A 25,989-nucleotide genomic window follows, 5' to 3' on the forward strand; every position below is an offset into this window, starting at 1 on the left:
ATGTATCAGGTTCATCATCCACAGTCACATCAAGGCGAGCCTTTCCTAGCAAAATCTGGTGAACACTGGCCCCTCACTCTCCCTGTTCCATGTCCTTCAGCACGAAGTACAACATCCCACAGCACAGAAGCACTCCCCTTCAAACAGCCCCAACTCAGCTACAAACAACAAACACACTTTGCAGGTTAGAAAACATATTTGTGTAGCCTGATTCTTCTATCCACTGAGTTTTAAAATATGGCCCATTACTACAACATCTGAGCAAAAGACTAGGCATGGTGCATGCTGCAGATCCAGTGCAGTGTTCTCCTTTAGGGTCAAGGAAAATAATTTATAGGCAACAAAAGATTGGACAGAAATGAAGGGAACAGATAATGTTTCCTAGTAACTCAGAGGCAGAGGAAGGAAAATGCTGCCACTTTTACTATTGTGGTTTGTAGGAGCAATGAGGAGGATGGCTGAAGAGAGTCTATTTTAACAACAGTACTCACATGCTAGAGGGGAGAAAATTGTTGAAGCTTCAGTCAGCATCTCACAGCTTCCTCTGTTCCATGCGCAGGACTCCAGGGGACACAGCAGAAAGTATGGCATCATAATTTTTTTTTTTTCCCTGTTTCTTCTCCAGAATCTCTCCAGCCTCAAAACCTCTCACCTGCATGCCATGGCTTTGCCTCCAGGAACAAACACAGTATCCACCTGCATGAACTGTTGTGGACTTCTCTGCTCACCAGGACCGGTGGATGCCAAGTGCCTAACTGCAGTATTTTTCTTCTTTTGTAAAGGCAATTCTTGCTCTACCTGGATTAACTTTCAGAGAAAGTGAGGGACCTGCTTTCTATCAGACCATGGCAGTGCCTTTTGCTTTTGATTAAAAGAATTTCAGATATCCATTAAAGGGCACTGAACCAGTTGTTATCATCTGACTCCCCAGGTAAAGCTCTCTTTTGGGAGGCAGCATCTCTCAGTGGATCTATTATAGCAGCCTCACCAGAGAGAATAATTCTCCAGAAGAAAAGCTAAATGATGGAGCAAGACGGAGTGGGTGTCTCTGTACATAAACATTAGAATTTGTTTACTAATGAAAACAGCTCTCAGGGTGAGAAGAAAGTAGCAGAAATATTCAGTTAAACATTTATCTCAGTTAAACATTTATTCAGAATTTACATATGATGACACAGACAGAGGTGGTGTTTGCATGGCTGACACTATTGGCAGTGTTGGATTTTTTAGGGATGCTTTCCCAGAGCATTTTTCTTGCCAGGAGAATTTTTAGTGAAATTGTAAAAGTGTAACAGATCCATCATTCACATACAGTGCTGTGCAATTTTTCTTCCTTCCAAAGAACAGCTTGTTCCTGTATTTACAAGGTATTAATATAGGAGGTCCTATTCCTGACACTTGGATACAGATTCTCAGGTTTCCCACATGGGTTCAGATCTCTGCTGATGTAACCCAGTGAGGTCAGCGCATAAAATTGGAGGGAAGTTATCAGGTTAAGGTCTTTTTCTTCAAACAACAAAAATGCTTCGATGTACATATTCCACTAGAAAGGTAGCCCCCAAAGCCAAGGACTCCCTTAGAGCACTTCCTACTGCTGCTATTACAGCACAGTGCTGAGAGTTAAGAATGGAAACTTTAAATTAACTAGAAGATATGAGGGAAAACAAAACAAAACAACAAAAAAGAGCGCTTAAATTTTACTTTTCTCAATCAAACTGAGATGTAAATTAGATAAATAATACAATTGTCTAAATGCAGAGCAGAATCCACAAAGCACTTCATCTTTACTAACTTACATTTTACTTATATTAAAGTGTTCTGTTAGACAGGATACTTTGCCCAAACAGACCCTGGGGTAGGATACTTCAAGAAAGTTAGGTCCCATGTCAGTCACATGTTTATGTTTGAAGGTTATACTTTCCAGGTGTGCATTTAACTTCTCATCAGCTGTGAAAGTCATCTGCATAACTGAACTTACAGCTCTGAACAACAGGGCCTGATTCTGCTGCAGCATAATCAAGCTCTGGTCTCTCAAATTTATGATTGATTCAAAAAAAGCATTTGTGGGGTAGGTTTACTATGACAACCTGAGATGCCATTACATACCTTCTCATGCCTGAGTCCTTCATTCTCATCCACAGGTAGAGAGAGAAACTTCTGCCCTCTTTTCTCTCTGACAAGGACAACTGAAATGCAGTAGGGCTCTCATGACTCCAGGAGCTGCAGCTGTAAAAAGAAATGCACGAACAATTGAGTGCACACATTGAAACCATGAAGTCATTGTGAGAAGTGCCATTTTTCTGGTCCAACTACAATTAATTGGAACATTGCTACTGTTTTCCAAGGCCAGCAGGAATGCCTTTTCCTGCCTGCTGAGCTCTGTGGCAGGTGAGTTTCATTGGGATGAAATCCAAATTAATTAACAGACTAAAGAGGAGAGGAGAGGGAAAAAAAAATAAATAAAAAGCCCAGACAACAGACTGTTCTTATAGTTCTCTCAAAATGAATATATACATCATATAGGAAACAAAAAGGTAATAGAAAGAAGCTTAGCTGCCTTCCACTCCTAGGAGATGCTAGAATGCTAGAAACCCATTGATACTATGTTTTAAAATATCATTTATAATGGCACTGGATACCTTATTTGGAGGACTCCATGACAGATGGATTTTTTTTCAATCATTGACAAGCATCCATTTCCTCTTGTAGGCCACAAACATAAATATAGAAATAGATCATTCTGAATTGGTCTGTTTATGATTATTTACTTAATGGCTAACCACAGTGTCTCCAGCTACTACTACATAATTTAAATGTCTCACAACTACAGCACTGGTTTTCAATTCATTCTCTGTACATATTCAATAAACTGAGCATGTGAAAATAATAAAGGAAGTGAGGCCTCAGTTATCAATTCTGACAGGGTTCACAGTCCTTCTAAATGTGTCTTTAAGTCATTTTAGCTTGCATTTGAACATAATTATCATGACAGGCATGGCTTCAACTGAGCCAACAGAGCTTTCAAATAAATACTGGAAGCTGCTTGTTCAACGTTGATGCAAGGTCTGAGTCCCAGTCTGGCAAACATCCCCATTTCCCTCAATAATCCTGGGCCTGGCAGGCTGAGGATTCTTTGTTAGCCAGGGTGAGGGTCACCAGAAATGTCTGCAGGAAATAAATACCCATCCTTGAAATTCAGCTTTTGTCATGCCTCCACTTCTTATTCCAAAGCCATTCTGAATTTGGGGCCTATTTGCCCTTTGTACAGGGGTGAGCATCCCTGCTGTGCCCCACCCCCAGAAGAGCAGGACAATTTTTCTGGCTTTCTGCTGAAGTCCCCCAGTGTCACTGTTGGACATGAAAGAAAGATGAAAAACCCCAAATATTGCAGAAGGCAAAGAGTATAGAAAAGCCTTGTTGTCTAATTCTTACTACCTTTTATAAGGTGTTCCAATACAGACTTAACATGATTGGTGAATAGGAACAACACCTCTCTAATTCCATTGGTTAAACTAGAGAAACAGCAAAACACCACCTGGAGAAAGACTGTTTTGGGAAAGGATAGTTGTTTGCCAAGATTGTTTTGAGAAGAAGCTTTCCTGAGAGCTTTTCCCTTGGGAACAGTTAGCACTGCTAGCAGTCTAAAATCCCTTCAGACTTAGAAATGTCAGGCCCACACAACAGGACCATCTGTGTAGCCTGTTCTGCACAGTTTCAGTACTTATGCTAAAACTCTTTGCGTGTGAAAACATTGCAGCCCACATTTCACACTTACACTAATTTAGGCTTTACCAGGGGATCCATTTCATATTGCAATTAAAAGCTACTCTAGCATGCAGCAGTTTAAGAAAGAATGCACCTTTAACTTCTAAGTATACTGTATCATGCTCCAGGAAGCCAGATCTTCAATGAAATCTAGTCTGCTTTGATTAATAATTGATGACATTTTTGCATAGGAAAGGGAAAAAATTCCAAAGACACTCTTCCTATTGATCTGAAAGTCTCAAATAAATGAAACAGATTCAAACTTTTGCCTATGTTTGTTAATAAATGAAAAAAATGGCAGTACTGAGCAGAGGCAGTCATAAGTACAAATGTAAGAATGGTGATAGAGAGAGTTTTAAACTGCATTTGGTTCAACTTCTTGAAAACCTTATTTGATGTTGAACAGCCAGAAGACCTGTGTATAATATGACAGTAGAAGGTTATGCATATCTTCCATAGGTATTGCAATATATATTAACATACAAGAAGTAGTGGAAATTGTGCAGGCAATTAAATGACAAAGATAAAGATTTGGGGTCAGACCTTGAGCTTGGAAAAGAAGTGGTTTAAAAAGTATAGTTCATTAGTCTGACCTCTATAATGTACAACTTTTTCAAATAGGTATTGGAGAAAATAATACTCAGTATGCAGAAATAAAAGGAGGCCAAAAGGCAATATGATTTTAGGAAAGACAGATCACATTAGACTAAACCTATTTGGATAGGTGCTTGTCTTGATCAGAGAAAGGTGATAGATCTCATCTTTGGACTTTGCTTACATTTTACTTAGGCCCACATGGAAAGTTATCCGTGGAGCTGGAGAAGATGTGGATTGTTTTTTGTTTGCGGTTTGGTGAGGTGTTTTTGTTTGTTTTTAATTTACTGCCATTGCTCCAGTTCACTCCAACAGGAGACTAGCCCTCTTTGAATTTCAACAACTTTCACTGAGTTTGTAGGTTGGGACTCTGAGCACTGATAAAGACAGAGGGATTTCTTCAGTCAGAAGCTGCCATGGCTTCTCCTGTGGCTGACAGCAGAGCCAGCAGGGTCTCAGCAGCACCTCGGGCTCAATATCACCTTGTACAAACCTGGGGAGCTGCTGGAAGATTTGGCTGGGTAGGAAGCAGAAGTCTGCTCCATTCAATTTGTGGAAAAATTTCAGAGTCAAGGTGAGTGGATTCTAATTAACCAGCCAGGATGCACTGGGAGGACATCTCCAAGCAATGAATATTTGATTAGAAGAGCTGAGAGGCAGAGGAAATCTATAAAATAAGACTGATGAGTCACTGACTCTCAGTCTGTGCCTACCTGTGCATCAATATTTCTACTGGAAGTTCACAAAATTAAAAATATTAATGGGTCAGATCTGGCCCCAGAAGCTTTGAAAAAAGTTGAGTGGAGTTATTTCCACAAAATCATTTTATCTTTCCAGCTACATTTAGCTAGTGGCACGTACTGCTGTTCTCCGGTGTTTCTAGTCCCATTGCTTCTTCCCAGGTTTAAATTCCCCTCTCAGACCAAATGGCCTGGATTTGAGAATGGCTCATTTAGCACACATGAACATTTATAAAAATGCCCTCCTAAAAAATGCCACTGCACACAATTCTCCGTAGTAGGACTACAAAAAGGAGCAAGTCTCCTATGACAGACATTAAGTACTGTCAGAGGGAGAGCAAGTCAAGATGAAGAATGACATCAACAAATCAAACTAGCCAGTAGCACATCCCTTCAAGGCTCTTTTTCCTTGCATGTCTACATCAGGCTCATGCCTACTGCAACACATCAATGGTAGAAAGCAAAACAGAAAGCAGATTTAAATATATAACATATTTGGTATATGAAAAGCAGTTAAAGCTGACATTGCTCAATTGAGAAGTGAATACATTTCACTTTTATTTACCTTTGACTATAGCATTGCATGGGACAAAGTTGAGGAAAAAGAGCAGTAGTTTCCATTTGCCAGAGAGATCATTGGAAAGGACAGGTATCCATTCCAATAGCTGATAATTTAAACATCTGAAGATTATCATATTTTGACACACCATATTTTCTTTTATGTTGGATGATTTCAGCCTGACATTTTACACCTAAGAAATTATTCTGGGTGGAGATGCCTGGATGTGCACAGGTCACTCCTCAAATGACTTATATGAGAACTGCCAGGCTGTGCTTTGCTTTTGTGGAGACTATTTGGTAAGTCTGTTAAATCTAGTGATTTCCCACGTGATTATGGATAAGGACTTCAGACTAGAATCTGTGTCTATTCCTATGCCAGGACAGGTATGAGAGGTATTGTTTCACAGTCCTCACCACCCTGCAAATACAGTTCAACAAATGAGTTAATCCAGTGACATCAAAATCCATATCCATTAGCATTTTATACTGACTTTAGTACAGATAGGATCAGACTCCCTATCACCTTACTCCCTATAACCTACCTTACAAAATAAAGAGATAAAAAGATTAATGAAATCAGTGAGGAAATCCCTGTGACTCTGGAGGCTTGGGAACAAGCCTGTGGTGTGAAAAGCCAGCAGGATACCTTCTGCAGGAAACACTAAGCAGAATGGCTTTTCATTCAGTAAGCAGTAGAAAAGCAGCAGCTACTAGACAACCCCTCACAAGCTGAGTGTACAATTGAATCAATACTTTCAGTTTTACACAGACGGTGGATGCAAAAGTGTATATTCCAGTCACAATATCTGATGGGTCAACAACAAAGACCATTAAAGAAAAATGAAAAAAAACCCAAAACACAGAGGCATTTAAAAATCCATTCAGTGATAATGGGTACCTTGCCTTTATGTAGGAAATGCTTCTACTAAAGAGACTTTAGCAAAATTAATTAAGTCATCAGGAAGGTTTACAAGCTACATTCACTGAGATAGCATTTTTCATGAAGCAGTCTCTTGAAATAGCTAGGTAAACTCTAGAAAGAAAAACCACTTGCTGGGTATATCCCTGCGGATTAAATGCACTTGGTAGAAGGAGAAACATTTTAAAAATTCAAATCAGTCTTCTTGCAAGCAGTGAATGAGGAAAAAGTCCTCCCATGCCACATCTCCAACTTTAAACATGTGCAGAAGCACTGTTTAGGTCACTGAGAAGCAAGTCTGCCCTTTGAGCAGTTCAAGCCTTTCAGAGAACAGGCTGTGCTTGCCCTCTGGACACAGGTAACCTGTGCCTCTACACCACTTCTGGTGCAGTGCAGGGTACAGGAGGCTGAGGCACCCTTGGGCCGCTGCAGACTGCAGGAAGCAATGTGGGACTCAGCTTACAGCCAACTTGGTGTTAATGAACAAAAAACAAGAGACTTTCGTCTCATTGATCCTATATTATGTACAGTTAAGATTGGTGGTAAATTATCTAGCTGCATGTCTGTTGGTGACTGAGGGGTTACAGCAGCAACCCAGCAGTGCCCCTAAACACATGCTTAGATTTGTCTCTAGTAAATAGCACACCTGTTCTGCTGCACCCACATGCTGTTCTGCACTTTTCTACAAACCCCTCTGCAAGGTGAATGAACTCATTCTGTTAAAAACCACTGCATTCAGAAGCAATGGTTTAGACTGGACTGCTCTCCCTATAGGCTCTCAGAGAGAAGGACCAGGTAGAGCCACCCCAGAGGAGATGAGAGTATAGCAGCAAGTAAGTACTGTGCACAGGAGCCAAAGGGGTGGTACAGCATCCAGTGAGTGTGACAAAGGGACATCCTGGGGCCCTATATGGCAGCACTGCATGATGTCCTATGGCTTTCCAAAGCAAAAACATGGTTACCATTTCTTATTTTGTCAGTCATGTCCCATTTTCAAAATTGACTTGCAGCAAAAGCCGTTTACAATATCTACGTAATTTTTGAGGATGTAGTCTGAAGACTCCATAATTTTTAAAAATTTTATGTGAACTGAATTGCTCTTGAACATGTGAATGTAGAAAACTGGACAAAAGCTCCTGAGAAGCAGGTTAGTGCCTTATGTGGGCACAAGCGTAGAGATCCTGCTTCAATTCAGAAAAGTGCTGCTCATCCCAAAGGTGAATCTTTGCAGTTTGAAAGATGTCTGCCTTGTCTACAAAGAGCAAAATGTGTAATTCTTTAATGCCTGAATGCCTGAAACTGTCTGCAGAGTAGTCAGCAGACCCTAGCAGCTGACAGCTCATCTCAGGGAGCAGGCGGCTTCAGTGATACCAATGCTTGACTTATTTCCAAGGAAAAAAACCTGTTTCATAAAACACTGATTAAAAGCAGACTTGGGTTCCTAAACTAAGTCAGCCCCAAATATCAGGAAAAAACCCAAGTGCCATAGATTGAAAACTTTGACAAAGCTGCTGCAGACCAAAGCAAAGGCATATGAGCACTAAACCATCAGTATTTTAGTGACTGGCTTTCTTGAATGGGGAGCAGCAGTAAAACCTCTGCCTTATACAGTGCTGTGCTGTATAACATGGAAATGCCTTCCACACAAGTGTCCAGTGATTTGTACAGTGTGGGTACTCACACACTGCAGTAAAATAAATATGAGTAACAAAAAGGGAAATCTGTTTTTTTTTCATAATTCCCTTCTGAGTAGATAGTCTTCCCTTTGGAATGTGCTGCTGCTGGTCAGGGCTGGCCTGGAGAGCCCATGTATGATATACATTTCCCTAGTCAAGTCCTTGGGCAAGACACCGGGCGTTTCACGGCACCTACCTCAGGTTCATGTGTGACCATGTTTTCTCTTGGATTGTCTGTGACAGCTGAGAGCTAGATGTGTTCTGAACTTCCAGCAGAGGCCTTCATCTTGGTAGTTCTGGCAGGGGGAAAGGCAGCCCTCTGCACTTCACGCTCTTGTGCAGGAGCTGCAACTTCCTGGGGAAGCCTTTGCAACCACCATGCACATCAGCCTCGCAGCTGGTCCCACACTCCCATGAGAACAGCTTTGACACACCTGGGGGCCTCAAGAACAACGATCTGTGTGGAAGCTCCTCCAAGACAAGACACCAGAACCCACGCTAGTCAGAGCAGCCAGAAAGTAGCTCTAAAGAACTGCCCTGTATTCAGGAGAGCTATAAATCCTCCAAGTTCCACAGTGATATTAGGAAGGGCTGAAATCTTTGGAGCGACCCCAAGTATTTGCTTTACTTCTAGGCCCACAGGTCCCCTTGAACCCTCCTACCATGCTATCTCTCTCCAGATTGTATCCCCTGGCTTTCCTCAAAAGTGGCACATTTTCTCAGGTGAGTTGGTACATGGTCAGAAATACATTTTTCAGTGCTGAAAACCACCATATGCCAGGTGCCACCACTTTTTCCACATGTGTGGTTCACCCTATGGCAGAGCACAAGTACATTTAACACCAATGATGATGATTCAACTCATAGCTAAGACATGTGGGCAAGTGCCCTCTGCAGCAGTTGTTCCTGGTAGTACTTACTGTTCCTTAGGGACCAGGGCCTCTCCATGCCAAATGCATAGGTTTGTGTTACCACCAGCAGTACACAAAAGGTGTCCCAGAAGATTTGGGATGCTGGGCAGCCTGAAGCCACTACATACAATTTTCAGTTTGCCTGGCACCACCTTACACTTCTTGAAGTTTTCTTCACTGTGCCACAGAGCCTCACACTGCAGCGGAAAGGAAAAGAAATAAACAGGACCCACAGTTTTAAAGCTGCCACGGGGCTTTAAAAGGCATTTTGTGCCCTGCTTTGGCACACTGACTCAAGGAGATGGAAGAAGAAAGGCAGAACAGCAGATGGGATTCAGTGCTGGATAGTGGATCAGCTAATGGAGGAAAAACAACTCTCTGAGTAAGAAGACTGAGATGATTATAGGACATAGAGTGTGCAAAGAAGGGTGATAACTAGAAGATAGTGGGATGAAAGAGGAGAAAGCGGTAACCAGGATAGAGAGCTGAAGATTTGGACAAAGTCTTTTAATTACAAAGCAGTGAAAATGCAACTAAGAGCTGCACTGGAAGAAACAATAAGCTCAGGAAAAAGGCAGAAATTCTCACAGGATTGGCTGACATTCCTTATGTACTGCTGGTACCACACAGACATGCTCCACAAACCTGTCATAAGGCAAGGTCTGCCCCAAGATCACTTGCTGCTCCAAGAACAGTAAGCTTTCTTTGGCTATCTCTCAATACCACTTTTTCCACACCTTGACATTTCTCCCTGTCCTGCAGCACAGAAGAGTTGCTCGCCCTCCAGCCCTCCAGGATAGAAAAGACTTTAGAGAAGAACTAACATTTCCCTCCAAGGTGAGGAGGAATAGGCATTGTGCTAGTGGATACTGGTGTTATGACCCGTGCAAAGGCAGAAACCTCTCAGGGCAGCGTGGTTGGGTTGTGGAGGAGTCTGGGAGAAGAGATGAGACTGGTTTTGGTGTAGGGCCCTGGGCAGTGGGGCACTCTGGAGAGTAAGCTGTGCCCTCCAGCAACGAGGTAGCAAACAATCACTGCTGCTCCATCCAGATGCTGAGGGGGCTAGAAGAGCCTTTGAGTGGAGAGTTAATTATAGGGATTGTATTTCCATTTCCTACAATTAAGGGAACCCATCTGTAGAGATTTTAATTAATAGAGATCTTATGGGGAGTTTCAATTTGGCTGGATGGTTTTACTGGGTGTACTCTGTCTCCTTGGTACATTCTGTAGTTGCGCAGTTAGCTTCGGCCAATAAAGACAGGGAGACGGCAATAAATGAGGAGTGGACAACATAATGATTTTTATACATAGCAGATGGACATATCTGCCTCTTCCCCTGATTCCCACCATTATTCCCTAATTAATACAACCACTAGCTACAAAAGTCTTTTTTTATTAAAAAAAAGAAAAATGGGTGGATGGTACAATTCATGTGCATGAAGCTACTTTTTCAAAATTAAATGAGGACATTTCACCCCATATAATATATCAAATATAAACAGGCATAGGGTGAATATTAGTAAAAATTATCAAAATAAACTCTTCTTCTATCTAAAGCATTTTAATTCCATTTTTTTCCTGTGCATTACAATTAAAACTTATCAACATTACTATTGATCTGTCTGCTTTTTCCCAGCTTCCTTTAGACATAACCCTACTTCTGGGATAGTTTTTATATTTTTTTAACCCACTGTGTTTCTCCTAAATGTATCTCAAAATGAGCAGTTCTTAGAAACAAAAAGTAACTTAAACCATGCTGGCACATGCTCAGCATGTGCCTAAGGCACCACAATGCACTGAAGTTTGGGCAGCCATGAGTGCATAACTGAACGCTCAAACCACTGGCCATCTCCTCTTACTGCAGGGACTTTGGGTCTGGCATGTGCACATTCACGAACTGACAGAAAGGTACCACACTGCCGGCTCCTGCTGAAGACTACTTACGTTTTGCTTGGTTTGGATTATTCTTCATGCCCTAATTATTCCGTTTCCCCAGACATAGCTGAGGGCTGGGAGCTGCTAGGCTTGCTTGGCCAGGCAGGGCTGGTAAAGCCCTGGTGTGAAGTGAGGAGACTGAGCCCACCTGGTTCACCCTGCTTGCAAAACGATGTCCTGACATAAAGAAGCCATCAGGTCATCCAGGCATGACTGACTACCCTTTGGAAGATTCCATCACACACTGCCTCCAGCTGTATCCTGCCTATCCTGAGATACAACAAAGGTGCGGGAATGAAACCCCTGCAAAGCAATAGAAGCAACCACTCTGTGGTTCCTAGACCCTGCATGTTGAATGCCACAACCCATATTCCCCTGTGTTGCAGCCCAATTCAGACATTCCTTCTGGGCTCAAGCCTCAGCTGTGTGGGAGACGCTGCTGTCTCCGGGAGGGTCACAGGGCTGGAGGAGGTCACTGTTGGGTGCTGTAGTTCCACAGATGCAGCTGGAGTAGTTTCTCCACTTATATGAAGGTGCTTGGACTTTCTTGCTGCCTGGATTTTAGTTCAGTTCCTTCTAATTTTTTTCCCATTTTCAGAGACCATTTTTCATTTGCTATCTATAATGTGACATTCATTCCACAGCAATATATAGCCCATCAATCTTTCCTTTCAAGAGCACTGCTGCTTTTACTGTTCCTCTATTCCTTTTATATACAAGGCCATACACATACACTCATATATATGTGTATATAGAGAAGATTTCTTTCCTTCTGTCTTTTTGCTCTTTGCTGTGTTTAAGTTGTTCGCAATGTTCTTGTAATTACCTGGTCTTTGATTACCTTACTGATTTATTGTTGCCCCCAATACTCTCTCTTACATGTCTCTCAGGAAAAGTATTAACTTTTCTGTTATTCCCTTTCTATGCCATTCCTGCTTTCTAACTGTCTAGTGGGATCTATCTATTCATGCATAATTTTCTCGTGAAATGCGCTCTGCAACAGTGAGGAATATCCATTCTGATCTTTGGAGAGTTAATTTGTGTCAAAGGTGGGTTCTGACTAACCTCAGATTACCATTTAAGAGGCTCGGTAACATCTACCCTCCTAACAAGGTCTACCACATTGCTCAGAGCCCCAGGAGACAGCTCTGCTTCCTCTCCTCTTCGTGCTCACTCAGCTCCCAGTGCAGTCATTCCCAAAGTTTCAAAGCCAAAAACCTTTACATATTGTCTCTTCTCCGTCTCAATGCCTGGAACAAGCTGTGGTGGCCTTTACTACTCAGTCAAGTGTTACTGAGAACACCATAGAGAGACAATATGCTATGCAAACCATCAGGCCTTTGGGGGTTTGAGGCAGGGAGAAAGGCAACTTCTCCTGTGGGAGCGGTGCAGAAAAACAAACCAGCTGTCTGGACTGAAATCATGAGCAATTAACAGTAGTTTCAATTACCCAGAACAGAACTTTATAAATATTTGCAAATTACACCCTACCTATTTTTTGCATGATGAGTGGCAACCCATGAGGGAGCTCTCCCTAGATCAGAAGGATGTCATCTGGAGGAATTCTGAAGGTCAAGGGTTCAAGAGATATTTTGAAATTATCTTCATAATTAGAAGCAGCACAGTCTAGTCTGCTGTGTGTAGATGGGCACAAGAACTACAGATTAAAATTAGAGAGGGAGATTGGAGGGAAACTCTGCCAGCAAGTTCTCATCATAAGACACGGCATGGCAGGGATTCCAGCGGGAAGAGATCCCACCCCTGCCTGCCTCCAGCATCCAGTGGAGACGCCACAACCGTCAGACTGCAGTTAGCATCGGAGAAAAAAAGGACCCATTCATTTATACTTGTCCCAGGAGAAGAGATTGGCTTGAAAATGAGTGTTCTTGCATACTAGAAAGATTTCCTTGGCTGAGGGTGGGCCTAGGTTTTCTTTTTCAGGCACTGGATGCTGAAAGAAACTTATGGATCATAATATTTATCACCTTAAAATGCATCATGTCATGATAGCTGTAGAGATAGAAACTCACCCCAGATTATCTGATAAAAATAGTTACATGGGGAATGGAATCCACCACCACCTCAGGGAAGCCACAGGAATCTCTTTCCATTGTAAATATGCTCCATATAGTGATGCCAGCTCTTGCAGGAGCGATAGAAAACATAAATCACACTAACTCATAACAGCACCCACCAAACAATGCAAAATGGCTACAGATTGAGGCTTGGCTCTGCCTGAAGAGAACTGTGTCTAAACTTGGAGCATTTGCTAGGGCAGCCAGAGGAGAGACTCCAGGCTCTGCTCACAACATGGGGAGGAAGACACAAACCTGGGACAGACTTCACAGAAAACAGTCCTGTGTATTTTATTGCTATCCCGCTTATGGGGAGATTGTTAGCGTGCAGTGTGTGAGCAGAGGCCCATGTAAAGAGTACTAGATTGAATTTGGGCAGGAGCTACACACCCATGGCACCTGTGAGAAAGAGGCTATGTACCTATCAGTGTCAGATGAGAAATTGCTCAAAACTGAGACTCTGACTACGTTTGGCTGTCATCAATTATTTAGAAACCATCCAAATCTGATTTAGATCCTGAGGTCAGGTATTCAAATTTGAAAGCCTTGGCATCGTCCCATCTCCCATGGCTCTATTTCTGTCAGGATTTTCCACATGTAGTAACAACAGCAGTAATAGGAAAGTGACTTCTTTCACTGGCACACATTCTCCCGGCCCACCAATTCCAAGGGATTTACACACGTAGCCTGAGAACCAGCCTGGGATTTTTTAGTGTTTGTAAACTGCAAATTAAATAAGAGCTCATCGAGCAGTGCTGTTTTCAGGGGGTTCAAAACTGCGTTATTCTTTATCTGGATCCACAAACATAGGTTTGATTAGGCTGTAAGTACATGTCGAAGTGCCTTGCAGTACAAATGCTACACATTCATAAAGATTACATTTCAATAATTTTTCTTCTATCTACAGACTTCACTGCTTTGGGTGGTATTTTATAGTATGGAATGTAAAACCATAATAAATGTTTCAGATAGTATCTTCAAATTTGCACTAAGGTGATTTTGCCATTACCAGTAGTGAGTTGATTTGGGTTTTTTACATGTTTATGCTACACTTTTGGCATTAAACCAGAGGATTAAACCAAAGTGTTAACCTGTTTTTTCTGAGTTTTTTATAGCCTTTTGATTTTTCATAAATGGAGTCAGATTTTTTTTAGTTATAGTATAATATTAGAAGCAGTTTACCTTTTTCCCACAGATGTAACATAAACAAATCCTTTGGTTTTCATTCTCTGTCCTTTGTTTGCATATTTCTAACCTGAAAACAATTGTAACTAACAGTTGGGCTAGCCACTTAGCTGAAAGGTGAAAAACCCCAGAAGCCAATCTTCTGCTAGACCCACAAATGTATAAAAAGTAAGAAATAAAACAAAGAGGCTCTCTCTCTGCCCAGATTCAGCCTTGAGCCGGATCGGAGAAGGACCTCTGCCCTGCGAAACCTCTCTCTCCGTGTGACTGCTTTGTGTGTCTCAGTAACCCCAAAGCTTTCCAAAGTAGGACTATTTACAGGCTTCTAAGTCTTGTCTGGAGCCCCATTAATAGCTAAGAACCCCATTAATGGAAGGTGTCTCCCAGCACTTGCTGTTTGCTCAAGACCAGGCAACTATGAGAAACTAAGGAACGGTTCTTAATTCTCCCTATGGTGACCTGGGCCACAGTGGGGCAGGGAGGAGAACCAGAGGGAGAATTACGAACCATCCTTGGAAACCAAATTACTCTGAGTGACTGACTACAAGGTGTTTCTGCCCTGCAAGTGGCTTTTGTTACACAGCCACCTCAGTGCTCCCCTTGCTAGCCAGGAGCAGAGCTGCACAATGTATTTATATCGAACTCTGCCAAAACCACGCAACACCACAGACTACAAGCATCTAAAATTCCAGCTTTTTCACCCTCAACACACAGGGAGAAAAAGCCTCTGATGAGCTCCAGCTTCTCAGGCAAAAGTCTAACAACAGGAGCCACAGCAGAGGAGGGGACTCCTCATCAGTCAGTGCTGTAATTAGTAGCATTTAAGGCCACAAATAAAATCAAGGCCTGACTGCACTAATTACAAAAAAATACACATATGAAAACATTTTGCATGAGGCAAGACAGTCCCTTAAGTCCCAGGCAAGCTCTGCTGGGTGCATAAGAGGGATGCTGAAGCACCTGGGGCACCTGCTCTACAGGAGGGAGAAAGGCCTAGTGTGCTACCCCAGAACTCTTCTTTCCTGGAGGGGCTGGCAGTAGAACTGAGACCAAATCCATCAAAATCCACAAGAACCTGGAAAACAAACCCTATGCAGTGCAAGTATTTCAGATATTTGTAACATTGCGTAGCACCTAAACTACCTGAAAGGATTATTTTCTCCTCTTCTTCACCCTCTTAAAAAAAAAAGGCTTATGTTATAACCGAACAATTATCCAGTTAGCCAAGGCCTAATGGATGCAAAATGTATCCATAAACCCTTACCTACCAATGGACTTACATTTCTTACTTGTTTTTTTTTCTCCTTCTTTTCTTCAGCTAGCAACTTCCCTTACACCATCCCTTTAATTTTCCTTCTTCCCTCCCTAAGGCTTCTGCAAAAATCCTTCCCTACTTCCATCCATCTGCCAAGCGTTCTTGAAATCCCCTGTTCATGGGTGTGTAGCGGCCACTCTGATGTCTGAATGCAATATCGTTTGTATGTGCAAGCCAATCCTCAGAACAGGGATGTGTTTCCACCACTATCAGGTTAAAATGACTTTGCTTAAAAGTATTCCTAGCTCCATCAGGGTAAAAGGCACTTGAGAAAAAAGTATGGTCCAGATAATTAAAGACCTTGTGATGACCACACAGTCTGAAGCTATAGAAAGCCAAAGAGACCTGAAGAAAATTCTTCCTCTCTGCAATTGCTGCATATAAATTGCTCTTGTTATTAACTAATGTGTTTATTGGTTACTCCCAGTCAGAATAATCATAGTTAATAAGATTATCTTCTTGTGTTTTGTATAATTAGCAGGGGTAAGAAAAGCAGAGAAAAGTATAATTTATCTTGCATTAGGTGCACAAGCTTCCACTTACCAGATTCTTGGATGCAATCCTGAACATTGGCTGCATTTTGGCATTTTGCAGTTTTCTTTAAGAGTTTTGGATTTTGAAATTTCCACTAAGACTGGTTGCAAGCAAGCAAACCAACAACATCTCAGAGAAAGAATCTCATTTTGGGTCTCTTTTCCATTTCTTTTATGCCTCTTCTGTCTTTCCATTCTGCAGGCAATTTTGTAAAAAAAAACATTGAAATCAACTACATTTGCATTCCTTAGTTTAATATTGAATTAATTTTGCATTTGCAGTGCACACTGTTCAAAAGCAGGACCTTAGATCCCTTGAAATCAACATTAAAATAATTTCTCAATGTCTGCTTTAAATTTCCCCATGCTTTCTGGATCAATGCAAATTTCCCCTCCGCCCGGAACTTTTCACCGTTTTCGAAACTTTAAATTTCTGGGGGAAAAAAAATTGCAATAAGCATTCGAGTTGAAAGCTGAGGTAGCAAGTAAAGTGTGAGAATTTCATTCACTTAGTCCTTAAAGGGCGGGGATACTTGCCCAAAGAACACTTTTCTGTTGGAAATAAGGAGCACAAAGAAAATAAAGGAGGCTCTCATTGTAGCCTGCTTAATCTAATCTAATCTAATCTAATCTAATCTAATCTAATCTAATCTAAAACAACACAGCTGCCAGGAAGAGCCTGTGCACGAAGGCTTTACCTGAGTGTCTTTAGCAGCTCTGATAGAGCAGAGACAAGAACCTGCATCTCAGGTGGCCTCGCTCCATGCTCTGGTCCAAAAAGGCTTCCCGGGGCCAGCAACAGCCCAGCAAATATTTCAAATAGGTAAAAAACATGGACAGTCCTTAAAAACCGGCTTTTGGAAACAATCTCTAGGCAAAGCGCATTTGAAAAAGAGTATGTGCGTCTCCGCAGGCAAGCACACACGGCAGTGTTCCTGAAAAGCACCTCCCAGAGTTACAGAAGAGGTTTGGTTTCCGACCGGGAAGCACAGGGTAGCCATTATGTAGCCGTTCCATAGTTCCCCGGTATTTTCCTTTCTCCGGAGCACTTTGTGACCAGGATATTTGGGATGACGAGGCGCTGGTTCGGCGGCCCGCCGAAGGCCGGGCTCGCCCTCAGGGCCGCGCCCACAGCGCCCCCTGCAGGCCCCGCGCCGCTCAGCCACAAGGAGCCCGGCTCCCCGCGCCAGGCGCGCCGGAGAGAGAGACACGAACCCTGCGCGGCCAGCGCCGGCACGAACGCGCACCCGGAACCGCAAGGGCCCCGTCTTTACACCCCTTTTCTTCCCCTCCTTTCAAACACCTCTCTGAGCAGGTAGTACCGGTACAAGACGGGTCGTACAAAATTCCTTTGTAAACGCTCAGCTTCCAAATGCTTGAAGACGCTTAATACTATTTTTTTCATCCCAAATATCCCCTAAAGTTGTTCCTGCACGCTTCCAGAGGACACTTTTAGGTTTCCAAAAACCGCAAGTCTGCAAACTCTCCTCTCTCTCCGTCTCCTACCGGCCCAGGGAAGGGCCAGCTAAATCCATTGGGAACAGAACTTTTTTGAGGTCTATTTCAAGCTCAGTTTCTGGAGGAAAGGTCTAACAAGCAACAATATCCCAGCCCTTATTCCACATTGGATTTATAGCACATGTCCAACTCCTTGAAAAATCACAAGGGGGTAGTGGGGGTGGGGGGAGAAAAACCCTACGTTACAACGGTTTTAGCAATTTTTTTGTGTGCAAACAAAGCCTTCACCTTTTTTTCTTTATTTTTGTGGTCCTAGCACTTAGTAGGTTGGAGGGGAAGAATGAGGCAAAGGGCTTTCATGAAGCTATTGCTACTCTGAAGGCAACTTCTCCCCTCTCTCACACTCAACTGATCACAGACCGTTTCTTCCACCACAGTCCTGACACCAGAACCCCTGTCAAGGCAGCACACAAACGGAACAGCACCTCCGCAGTTCTTCCTTTGCTGATCCAAGGATTTGCCTATGCCAAGAAGAGGAGTACTCCTTTCAGCATGTAAGAAGAGGGGAATTAACTTACCATAAAAATAAACTCCTCGGGAAATTTCTTCTTTCACCTTTTGAACTTCCAGACTGGTTGGGGGAAGGTAATATTTAAACAGATGTTATACCTCTATATCCAGGTAAAACTCCCTGTGGGAGTTTCATAGCCTAATCATTCAGAGAATCTAGGTGGAATAATTAATTTAGATGCTATGGGGGTTTTTAGTATAAGGTTAACAGAAAAAATAAGCATTATCATGCCTCAGTAAAACACGTCTTAAGGTAGTCTAGGCCTATGCGTGTTTTTTTCTATTTTCAGACTACTTCAACAAAAAAAAGGATTGTTTATTCTCCTTATTATGTATGTCCCCAGGGAACCCTTCCATCTTATTTGGACTGATCTGTGGAAAATACTTTGCATCTGCTTCTCTATTCTCCCCACTGAGTTTTTTCATCGATTTGAAACATTCTCTGCCTCAAGACAGAAGACATGCCTCTATTTTCTTAGTAGTGCTTTTGATTTTGCTATTGTATACAAATCAGTATGCAGAGATATTTACATTAACAACTGTTAACATTAATCTAAACTCTAGTACCGTGGTAATTTATTCTGCCACAACAACTCTGTTGCATTTGTTAACCCAAAAATCTAATCTGAATTTTAAACCAACGCACAGAAGTGTCTCCTGTCTAGAAGTCACCAATGTTGATATTAAGAACAAGATAATTACCTCCTCTCATTTTGAAATTAATAAGTAATAACAACCATATTCAGTTTAACAAAGACAAGTGCTGGATTCTGCACCTGGGATGGGGCAACCCTGGATATACGAACAGACTGGGAAATAAGATGCTGGAGAGCAGTGCCGTGGAAAGGGACCTGAGGGTCCTGGTCAGTGCCATAGTGAATACGAGCCAGCAGTGCCCTGGCAGCCAGGAGGGCCAACCCTGTCCTGGGGTGCCTCAGGCACAGCATGGCCAGCCAGGGGATTGTCCCACTCTGCTCTGCACTGGGGCAGCCTCACCTCCAGTGCTGGGGCAGTTTTGGGTGCCAATATAAGAGGAATCTAAAGCTCTCAGCCCAAAGGAGGGCAGCAAGGATGGTGAGGGGCCTTGAGGAGAAGCTGTATGAGGAGCAGCTGAGGACACTTGGTCTGTTCAGCCTGGAGGAGACTGAGGGGAGACCTCATTGTGGTTATAATTTCCTCTCTGTGGTGACCAGTGACAGAACCTGGGGAACTGGCCTGAAGTTGTGTCAGGAAAGGTTTAGGTTGGCTATCCAGAAAAGGTTCATCACCAGAGGATGGTTGGGCACTGGAACAGTCTCCTTAGGGAAGTGGTGACAGCACCAAGCCTGACAGAGTTCAAGAAGTGTTTGGACAATGCTCTCAGATACACGGTGCCTGAGATTCTTGGGGACGGTGCTGTGCAGGGCCATAAGCTGGATTCGGTGATCCTTCTGGGTCCCTTCCAACTCAGGATATTCTAGGATTTTAATTTGGGCACCCATTCAAACAGGAAACTAACCTAGGCATACGTAAATTCATACTGCTTCTTCAGAGATCTTAATGGTCTGAGAAAACACTTAGATACAACTTCTCTAAACTTTTGAGACAGTATTGACTGGAGCATTCAAGCAAATCTGAAATCAACACCCTCAAACAGCAGCAAATTAAATGCACTGCAGGAAAGACTATGCAGCTATCAAGCAAATTGTAATTACAGCAGGGAAAAAGACCAACCCAAACACCTAGATTGTGAAGAAACACTTAATAAATACATTGGTGAAAAGCAGTTAATGGTCAGAATACATACATGCAGTTTCAAGAAAAAGGCCTAAATAATTTGAATATTGTTTTGCTTCAGTGTTATGAAAACTGGCATTAAAAGGTAATATAGCTCATTGTTTGTGACTTCCAGATTCAGCCTAAAAAGAGTATTTCTCTCCTTTCTTTTCTGTTTGGAAATTTAAGCAGGAGCAATAGAGTACACAAGAGACCAACATATGTACCTATATATACAATTTCCTTTTATTAACAAGGTGTGTCATTACTGAACAAGGCAACTGAGAAATACAAGGACTGGACATATACATGAAAATCTTACAACTCGACTAAAATTGGCATGTGTTTTATATACAGATGTGATTAACTATGGTTACAACCCTACTGTATTTGATTAAACACAGTCCTAAGCACTTACATTACAAAAATATGAAGTTGATCATACAGAGCTCAAATATGGAATCTAAAAATAATAACAATTTAAAAACTTCCAAACTTTCTATTTTCACCTGTTTTTCAGAACAGCACTTATAGCTTTTCCTACTACCATATACATGAAAGATTATCAAAAATATATTGATGGGTCTATCACTAATCATGAATATTTATATTTACAATAAGTTAGCAAATTCTTCACCAAATACTTTATATACAAAACTCAATTCGCCCTTTGTTAAAGAGTCATTAAAAAGTTAAAAACCATAGAAATGCCAGTTAGAAATAACGAATTCCAAAAATTGGACTTGTTTACAACAACTGAGACCAACTGAAAATAATTTATGAAAAAGTATGTAATTTTAGAACATGAACTCTCACATCACTTTAGTTTCAATACAGAGTAGCAGGAATTTTGTCCCAAGTGTTCTTTGAATGGCAAACTTCTCTTCCAATCAAGCTGCAAGAAAAAAAGAAAATAAAATATTCTTAAGTAGTTTAATGTGAGTCTTTGAAGACAGAAGTCATTCAAGAGACCAGTATTGTTTCCCCCCTTCTCAATGCAGGAAGCCCTGTCCCAATCTGTATTGGCCCAAATACTCAGAATTCTTATTTCTCACCTTAAGAGGCTAAAAGGAGAAGGAAAAAAAATAAGAGGAACCCAACAAAAGCCTTTGTACTCTGTACTTTAGTGCTATTCAGAAGTGCAAAACCTTTTGCCAGCAGTATTTTTGAGTATGATCTTGGCTGATGTTGGTATTGACTATAATGCTTTTGCAGCATGCTTTGAACACCCCTAACAAAATCATCTTCTCTGCCAAACTAAAAACCCCTCCAACCTGTCTCTCAATTGAAAAAGAGCTTAGACAGGAACCAGACGTTCGCTCTGCAGGTACTTCTTCTACACAGACACGAGCACCTAAGGAATTCTGCAATACAAAACATGGATGCTGAATGAATCTACACATACTAAGGATTAGACAGCTACTGAAACACAGACTCTCTTGGAATTATGTTCCACTCAGGCCCATCCAAATAACAGAAATCAGTTTGAGAACACAGAAGCAGTTTACAGGGCTTCCAGTAAGTGAGAAAATAGCAGATGGATCACTCACTAAGGTCTCAGCTCACTTCCTCAATTGACAGCATTACGGAAACAATGCTGTGGTTCTGCGTGTAGTCAAATCAGTGTGACACAATTGTTCCTAATGCACCGCAGTAACTTTGACAAAGTGCTGCCATTGTATAAGCAAAATTACATCTTGCTGTCAAAACCAAATGAAGTAGACTGAATTTCCCTTTTTATCTCCAGAGATGATGAATGTATCTCCTACACTTGTTACATGGAATCCCTGTTTTCCAGTTCCAACAGTGTCTCTCCATGTGCTATTATCTCGATTGTAGTGCTATTCTTACTTATTCTTCAAATTTCATAATGACCAATGCTCCACTTGTTTTTTTTTTTTAAACATCTCAATCACCTTTAACCTTTGCAGCCGCACTCCCAGCCTTGAAATCCTGTCCCCCCTAATTTCAGACAGTCCTCCATTATTTGGCTTTCCTCCTTAGTAATTACTCTTTAATTTAATTTAGTCTTAATTGTTTTCAATTCATCTTTCTTGCACCTCTCACATCAAGGTTACTGGGGGACGAAGTATAAGAATTTTGGCCTTCTCTTTCCTCTATCCTGTTCCCAACTTTATCCAAAAACCACAATCAACTTATCTTCTCTGTGTTGATGATTTTACACATAAAAAACTCCCTTCTCCAGTTTTCTGCTTCTCTCTCCACATTTTCACACCTATTTGTGTGTATCCATCTACAATGCCTTCTCCAAATGTAAATCTTTTTAACCACAGCTTGACAAACTTGGGCAGTCTGAGTAACTTGCTGCAATTACAGACCAATGACAAAGGCTCACGTCTTCAAATCTTATTTGTCCCTACATCTTCACACTCAAGAACCACATCAGCATTTTGCAGGTTTTTGGCAGTATCTCTGTGAACACACGTTCTGCTTAGTCCACTTATATATCTAAACTAATCCAGGCCCTGAGCTCTTCCTCTTAAGTTGTCTTAGTCTCCTGATTCAGGTCACTATATATTCACACAAACAATGCTACTGGCACAACTTAAGGTGAGATGTGGGAGCAGAGAGTAACTGAAGCTACTTAAGCAGCTCTATATTAAAAACACAGCTTATCCTTCTTCCTTGCATTAACACCAGGATCTGTGTCTGATAATCTTCAGTCTGGCTCTATTTTTGCAACTACTTCCTATCTCATACTTCAAAACCTCTTAGAGCCAGAATTTTGTACTGTCTCTTTGTAGAGTCCCCAGAAAAGAAATATTTACAGCAATAGTTAAGGATCCTTTGCACTGCAATGACACGAATGTTATCACAGACACAAAATTTGTACAGAACTTTGATAACTTTAAGGTGCCTTGGATCTTACCAGTTTAATTTGTGCTCTGCCGCTGGACTTTTGGCCCAACGCTCTGAGTTTCTTCTTCTGGGTTGGGGCGTTTCCCTGTACTAATGCCAGTACCAAGGGCCGTTCTTCCTGATAATTTAAAATCAGTGTTTACATTAAGACTCTATTGCACCCTTATATATGCAAGAAAAGTGTTTGGGATTTTTTCGTCGTTGTTTAAATTACCTGCTTGCAATAAGTGTGATTGCTGATTGTCTCCATGGGCATAGTGTAAGATACTACTTGCTTGACAGTAACCTGTTCAGATACAGTAGATATTTATTATACTACATAAAATTTAGAGCTTCAAGCAAGTGTAAAATTATGTTCTTTATGACAATGGAAAGGAGCCAATTGATTTATTTTCCATAATCAAGAAAAATCCTGCCAGAAACTATCGTGAAGAATTCCTATGCAAAAGAAAAAGAAGCCGCATGGTAGTCTACAGCAGTTAAACATATATGCACTTATATCTGCACAGTGAATAATATTTAGTGCCTACATATTTATGCATTATATTTGCAACAAGCAGAATGCTTGTATGTCCAAAAACTAAGTTGTTATAAATTTTAACATTACTTCTGCCAAGTCTCCTTATCCTTCTTATTATTTTGTTATAGCAATGCTAATGAATCCCTGGCACAACTTAGTTGTAGAAAAACAAAACAAAACAAAACCCAAAACCAAACCAAACACACAAAAAAACCAAACCAAAAAAAACCAAAAAACAAACAAACAAACAAACAAAAAAAAAAAAAAAAAAAAAAAAAAAACCACAAAAAAAACCCCTACAAAAACACAAAAGTAACTTAAAAGGAAGATGAGAATTTTCTTCTGATTCATGTAAACTATCTACTTGCAACCTTGAAACTGAGTGTTCTGCATGAATAGTGCAATCAGCAGAAACAGTTGCAAGGTTTCCTGTTCTGAAGAGTTGCAGTGTTCCGGTTAAGTTCTGGGTGCTTAAACAAAACATAGATTACAGCCTTTCCTGATCAGTAAACACATCACATCTGTTAAGACTGCAAAGAAACAAACAGTTGGGTTAAATTTCATTGCAACTTGGATTTATCACAAACCACAGCTTAAGGTTGTGTATAGTTAAAGTAACAAATATCTGCTTCCACAATGAGAGACTATCCACACAAAACTGTGGAAATTAATTATATATGGAAAGAGTCATAGTGAAATCAGGGAAAAGATATCATAAAAATTTTGCTATCCAATACACAAGGTGAGCTTCTGGTTTTCAGCTTCTTATAAAGTAGCCTAGGATATGTTTTTATTAATGTTTATTAATTTTTTGTTTAGTCACACTTTTGATCCCTCCCACTCAAAACATACAAATACTGCTCTAGATGAGCACTTTAGAGATAAAAATAACAAGACAAGCAAATTCACTCTAAAAAATAATTTCTATGTTTCAAGAACAGAAACAAGATCAGTTCATGTTGCAGACAGCCGCTGTCACCCAAAATCTATCCATGCTATTTTGATGTTTTGTCTGGTTTTCCATAGTTGCAAGGATTTGGAGATCCTCTACAGACAGGCACTGCCACAATACCTTGCTGCTGAATTCCACTTGTTCCTGTATGAGAGTCTCCCAGGGCACATGACTGAACAACAGAATGACCATCACCAGTTCCCAGCTGAGCTCCTGGAGAGGCAGGGAGAAGACTTAAACATAACAGAAGGCACAACTCCAGTTTTGGCATTTAAAATGTGGTGCTTTACCCCCCTCTTCAAGAAATAGGCTTTTTATTGTGGCTTTTAAACTTTTTTTTTTTTCCCAAACCACCTCATTACAGGTCCAAAGCTCTAATAGTTTTTGTCTTTCCAAATTCACTGAACCTCCTACAAAAGGAATACATTTCTGATGTGAAAAGTGTAGTAAGTACATGTACACATGAATGCATTTTAAAGAGAAAAAAGTGCACATAATGTTAATTCTTTAGAAATAAACCCTTCTTGTCTTATACACATCCTAAACTTACAAGAAATAAAAGCTTAAGCACCCAGCATTAAGGAGTTTGTATTTTAAATCTAGGGGAGCTGTACTGGCTAAGTACAGTAAGGTCCATCTTCCTCAACCATCTGCTTCTAACTTTGACTAAAGCCTACGAAGAGTATAAAACCAGGAGATTTCCAGTTCTGCTGAGTACTTTCACATTGAAGAATCTAAGGTGTATATAGTATTTAAGATACACCATGTGTTAATACAATCTTAATACTGTTCTTATTTTTTCTTAGTAGAAATAAATTCCATTAAGCAATCTAATGCCAGAATTAGAAAACTTTACAAGTTAATAATTCTCACTTGAAAGTTCGCAAGTTGTTCCTTAATATAAATATCAGGACACTTACACACTTCTAGGAGAAAATAATATTCAAATGCTTTTGAAATAAAATTGTTTGCTACTAGCTAATAAGTAATTTTTGGAGAGGGGAAAACCACAGGTGAAAAATATTTGCTTATCTGAGATTAAAAAAATAATTTAATGACGTCTATATACAAGTACTATCCAACAGTGAATAAATTCAAAAATATTTGTGACTTGCACTCAAAACTGTATCATGAAAGCAGTTCTTTCTTGCAATACAAAATGGCAAGGGCATTATAAAAGAAGTTCATGTAGTTAAGTCCCAATAATTCTAAGTATTGAAAGAATTTGACTGACCTCCTGTACTACCACAACCAGAAATGCTTTCTCCTGGTGAATAGCCCATTAGGCCACCATTTCCATTTCCATTTGGATTAGAAGGCACAGTTGCAAGAAGACCTAAAAAACAAAAAAATATATTAAGAAAGATAGCAAGGGAAAAAAAAAAAAAATCAAGTGTAGCATTCTGTTTTCCTTGTGATAGAAATTCTCCACCCTCACCTTGACTCATTTACTTTTATGACAGAACATCTCTCTGTCTTGTGTGTTTCTGTTTCTTGCCAAACCATTTTAGTTCATATTTACTTAAATTGTTCTACATCAAATTCAGCATAACTTTTCCAATAATCCTATGTTACACATGTCCAATATGCTGGGATTAAGTGCAACATATGCTGATTCAATACCCAATATCTGAACATACTGACT

General features: G+C 40.8%; 1 protein-coding gene across 1 annotated transcript in view; it reads right to left on the minus strand.

Moving 5' to 3' along the window:
- Positions 1 to 20,224: 20,224 nt before the first annotated feature.
- CRY1 (cryptochrome circadian regulator 1) overlaps positions 20,225 to 25,989 on the minus strand; it is a 39,542-nt gene continuing 33,777 nt past the window's right edge. The window contains exons 10-14 of the mRNA XM_040061678.2: positions 25,579 to 25,680; positions 24,465 to 24,557; positions 23,087 to 23,158; positions 22,883 to 22,990; positions 20,225 to 20,887 (exon numbers count right to left, since the gene is read on the minus strand). Of these exons, the coding sequence (XP_039917612.1) occupies positions 22,887 to 22,990; positions 23,087 to 23,158; positions 24,465 to 24,557; positions 25,579 to 25,680 (371 nt within the window). The 3' untranslated portion in view covers positions 20,225 to 20,887; positions 22,883 to 22,886. The remainder of the gene's footprint in view (positions 20,888 to 22,882; positions 22,991 to 23,086; positions 23,159 to 24,464; positions 24,558 to 25,578; positions 25,681 to 25,989) is intronic.

This window comes from Hirundo rustica, chromosome 4 (assembly GCF_015227805.2).
Source record: "Hirundo rustica isolate bHirRus1 chromosome 4, bHirRus1.pri.v3, whole genome shotgun sequence".
In the NCBI taxonomy this organism is placed as follows: Eukaryota; Metazoa; Chordata; class Aves; order Passeriformes; family Hirundinidae; genus Hirundo; species Hirundo rustica.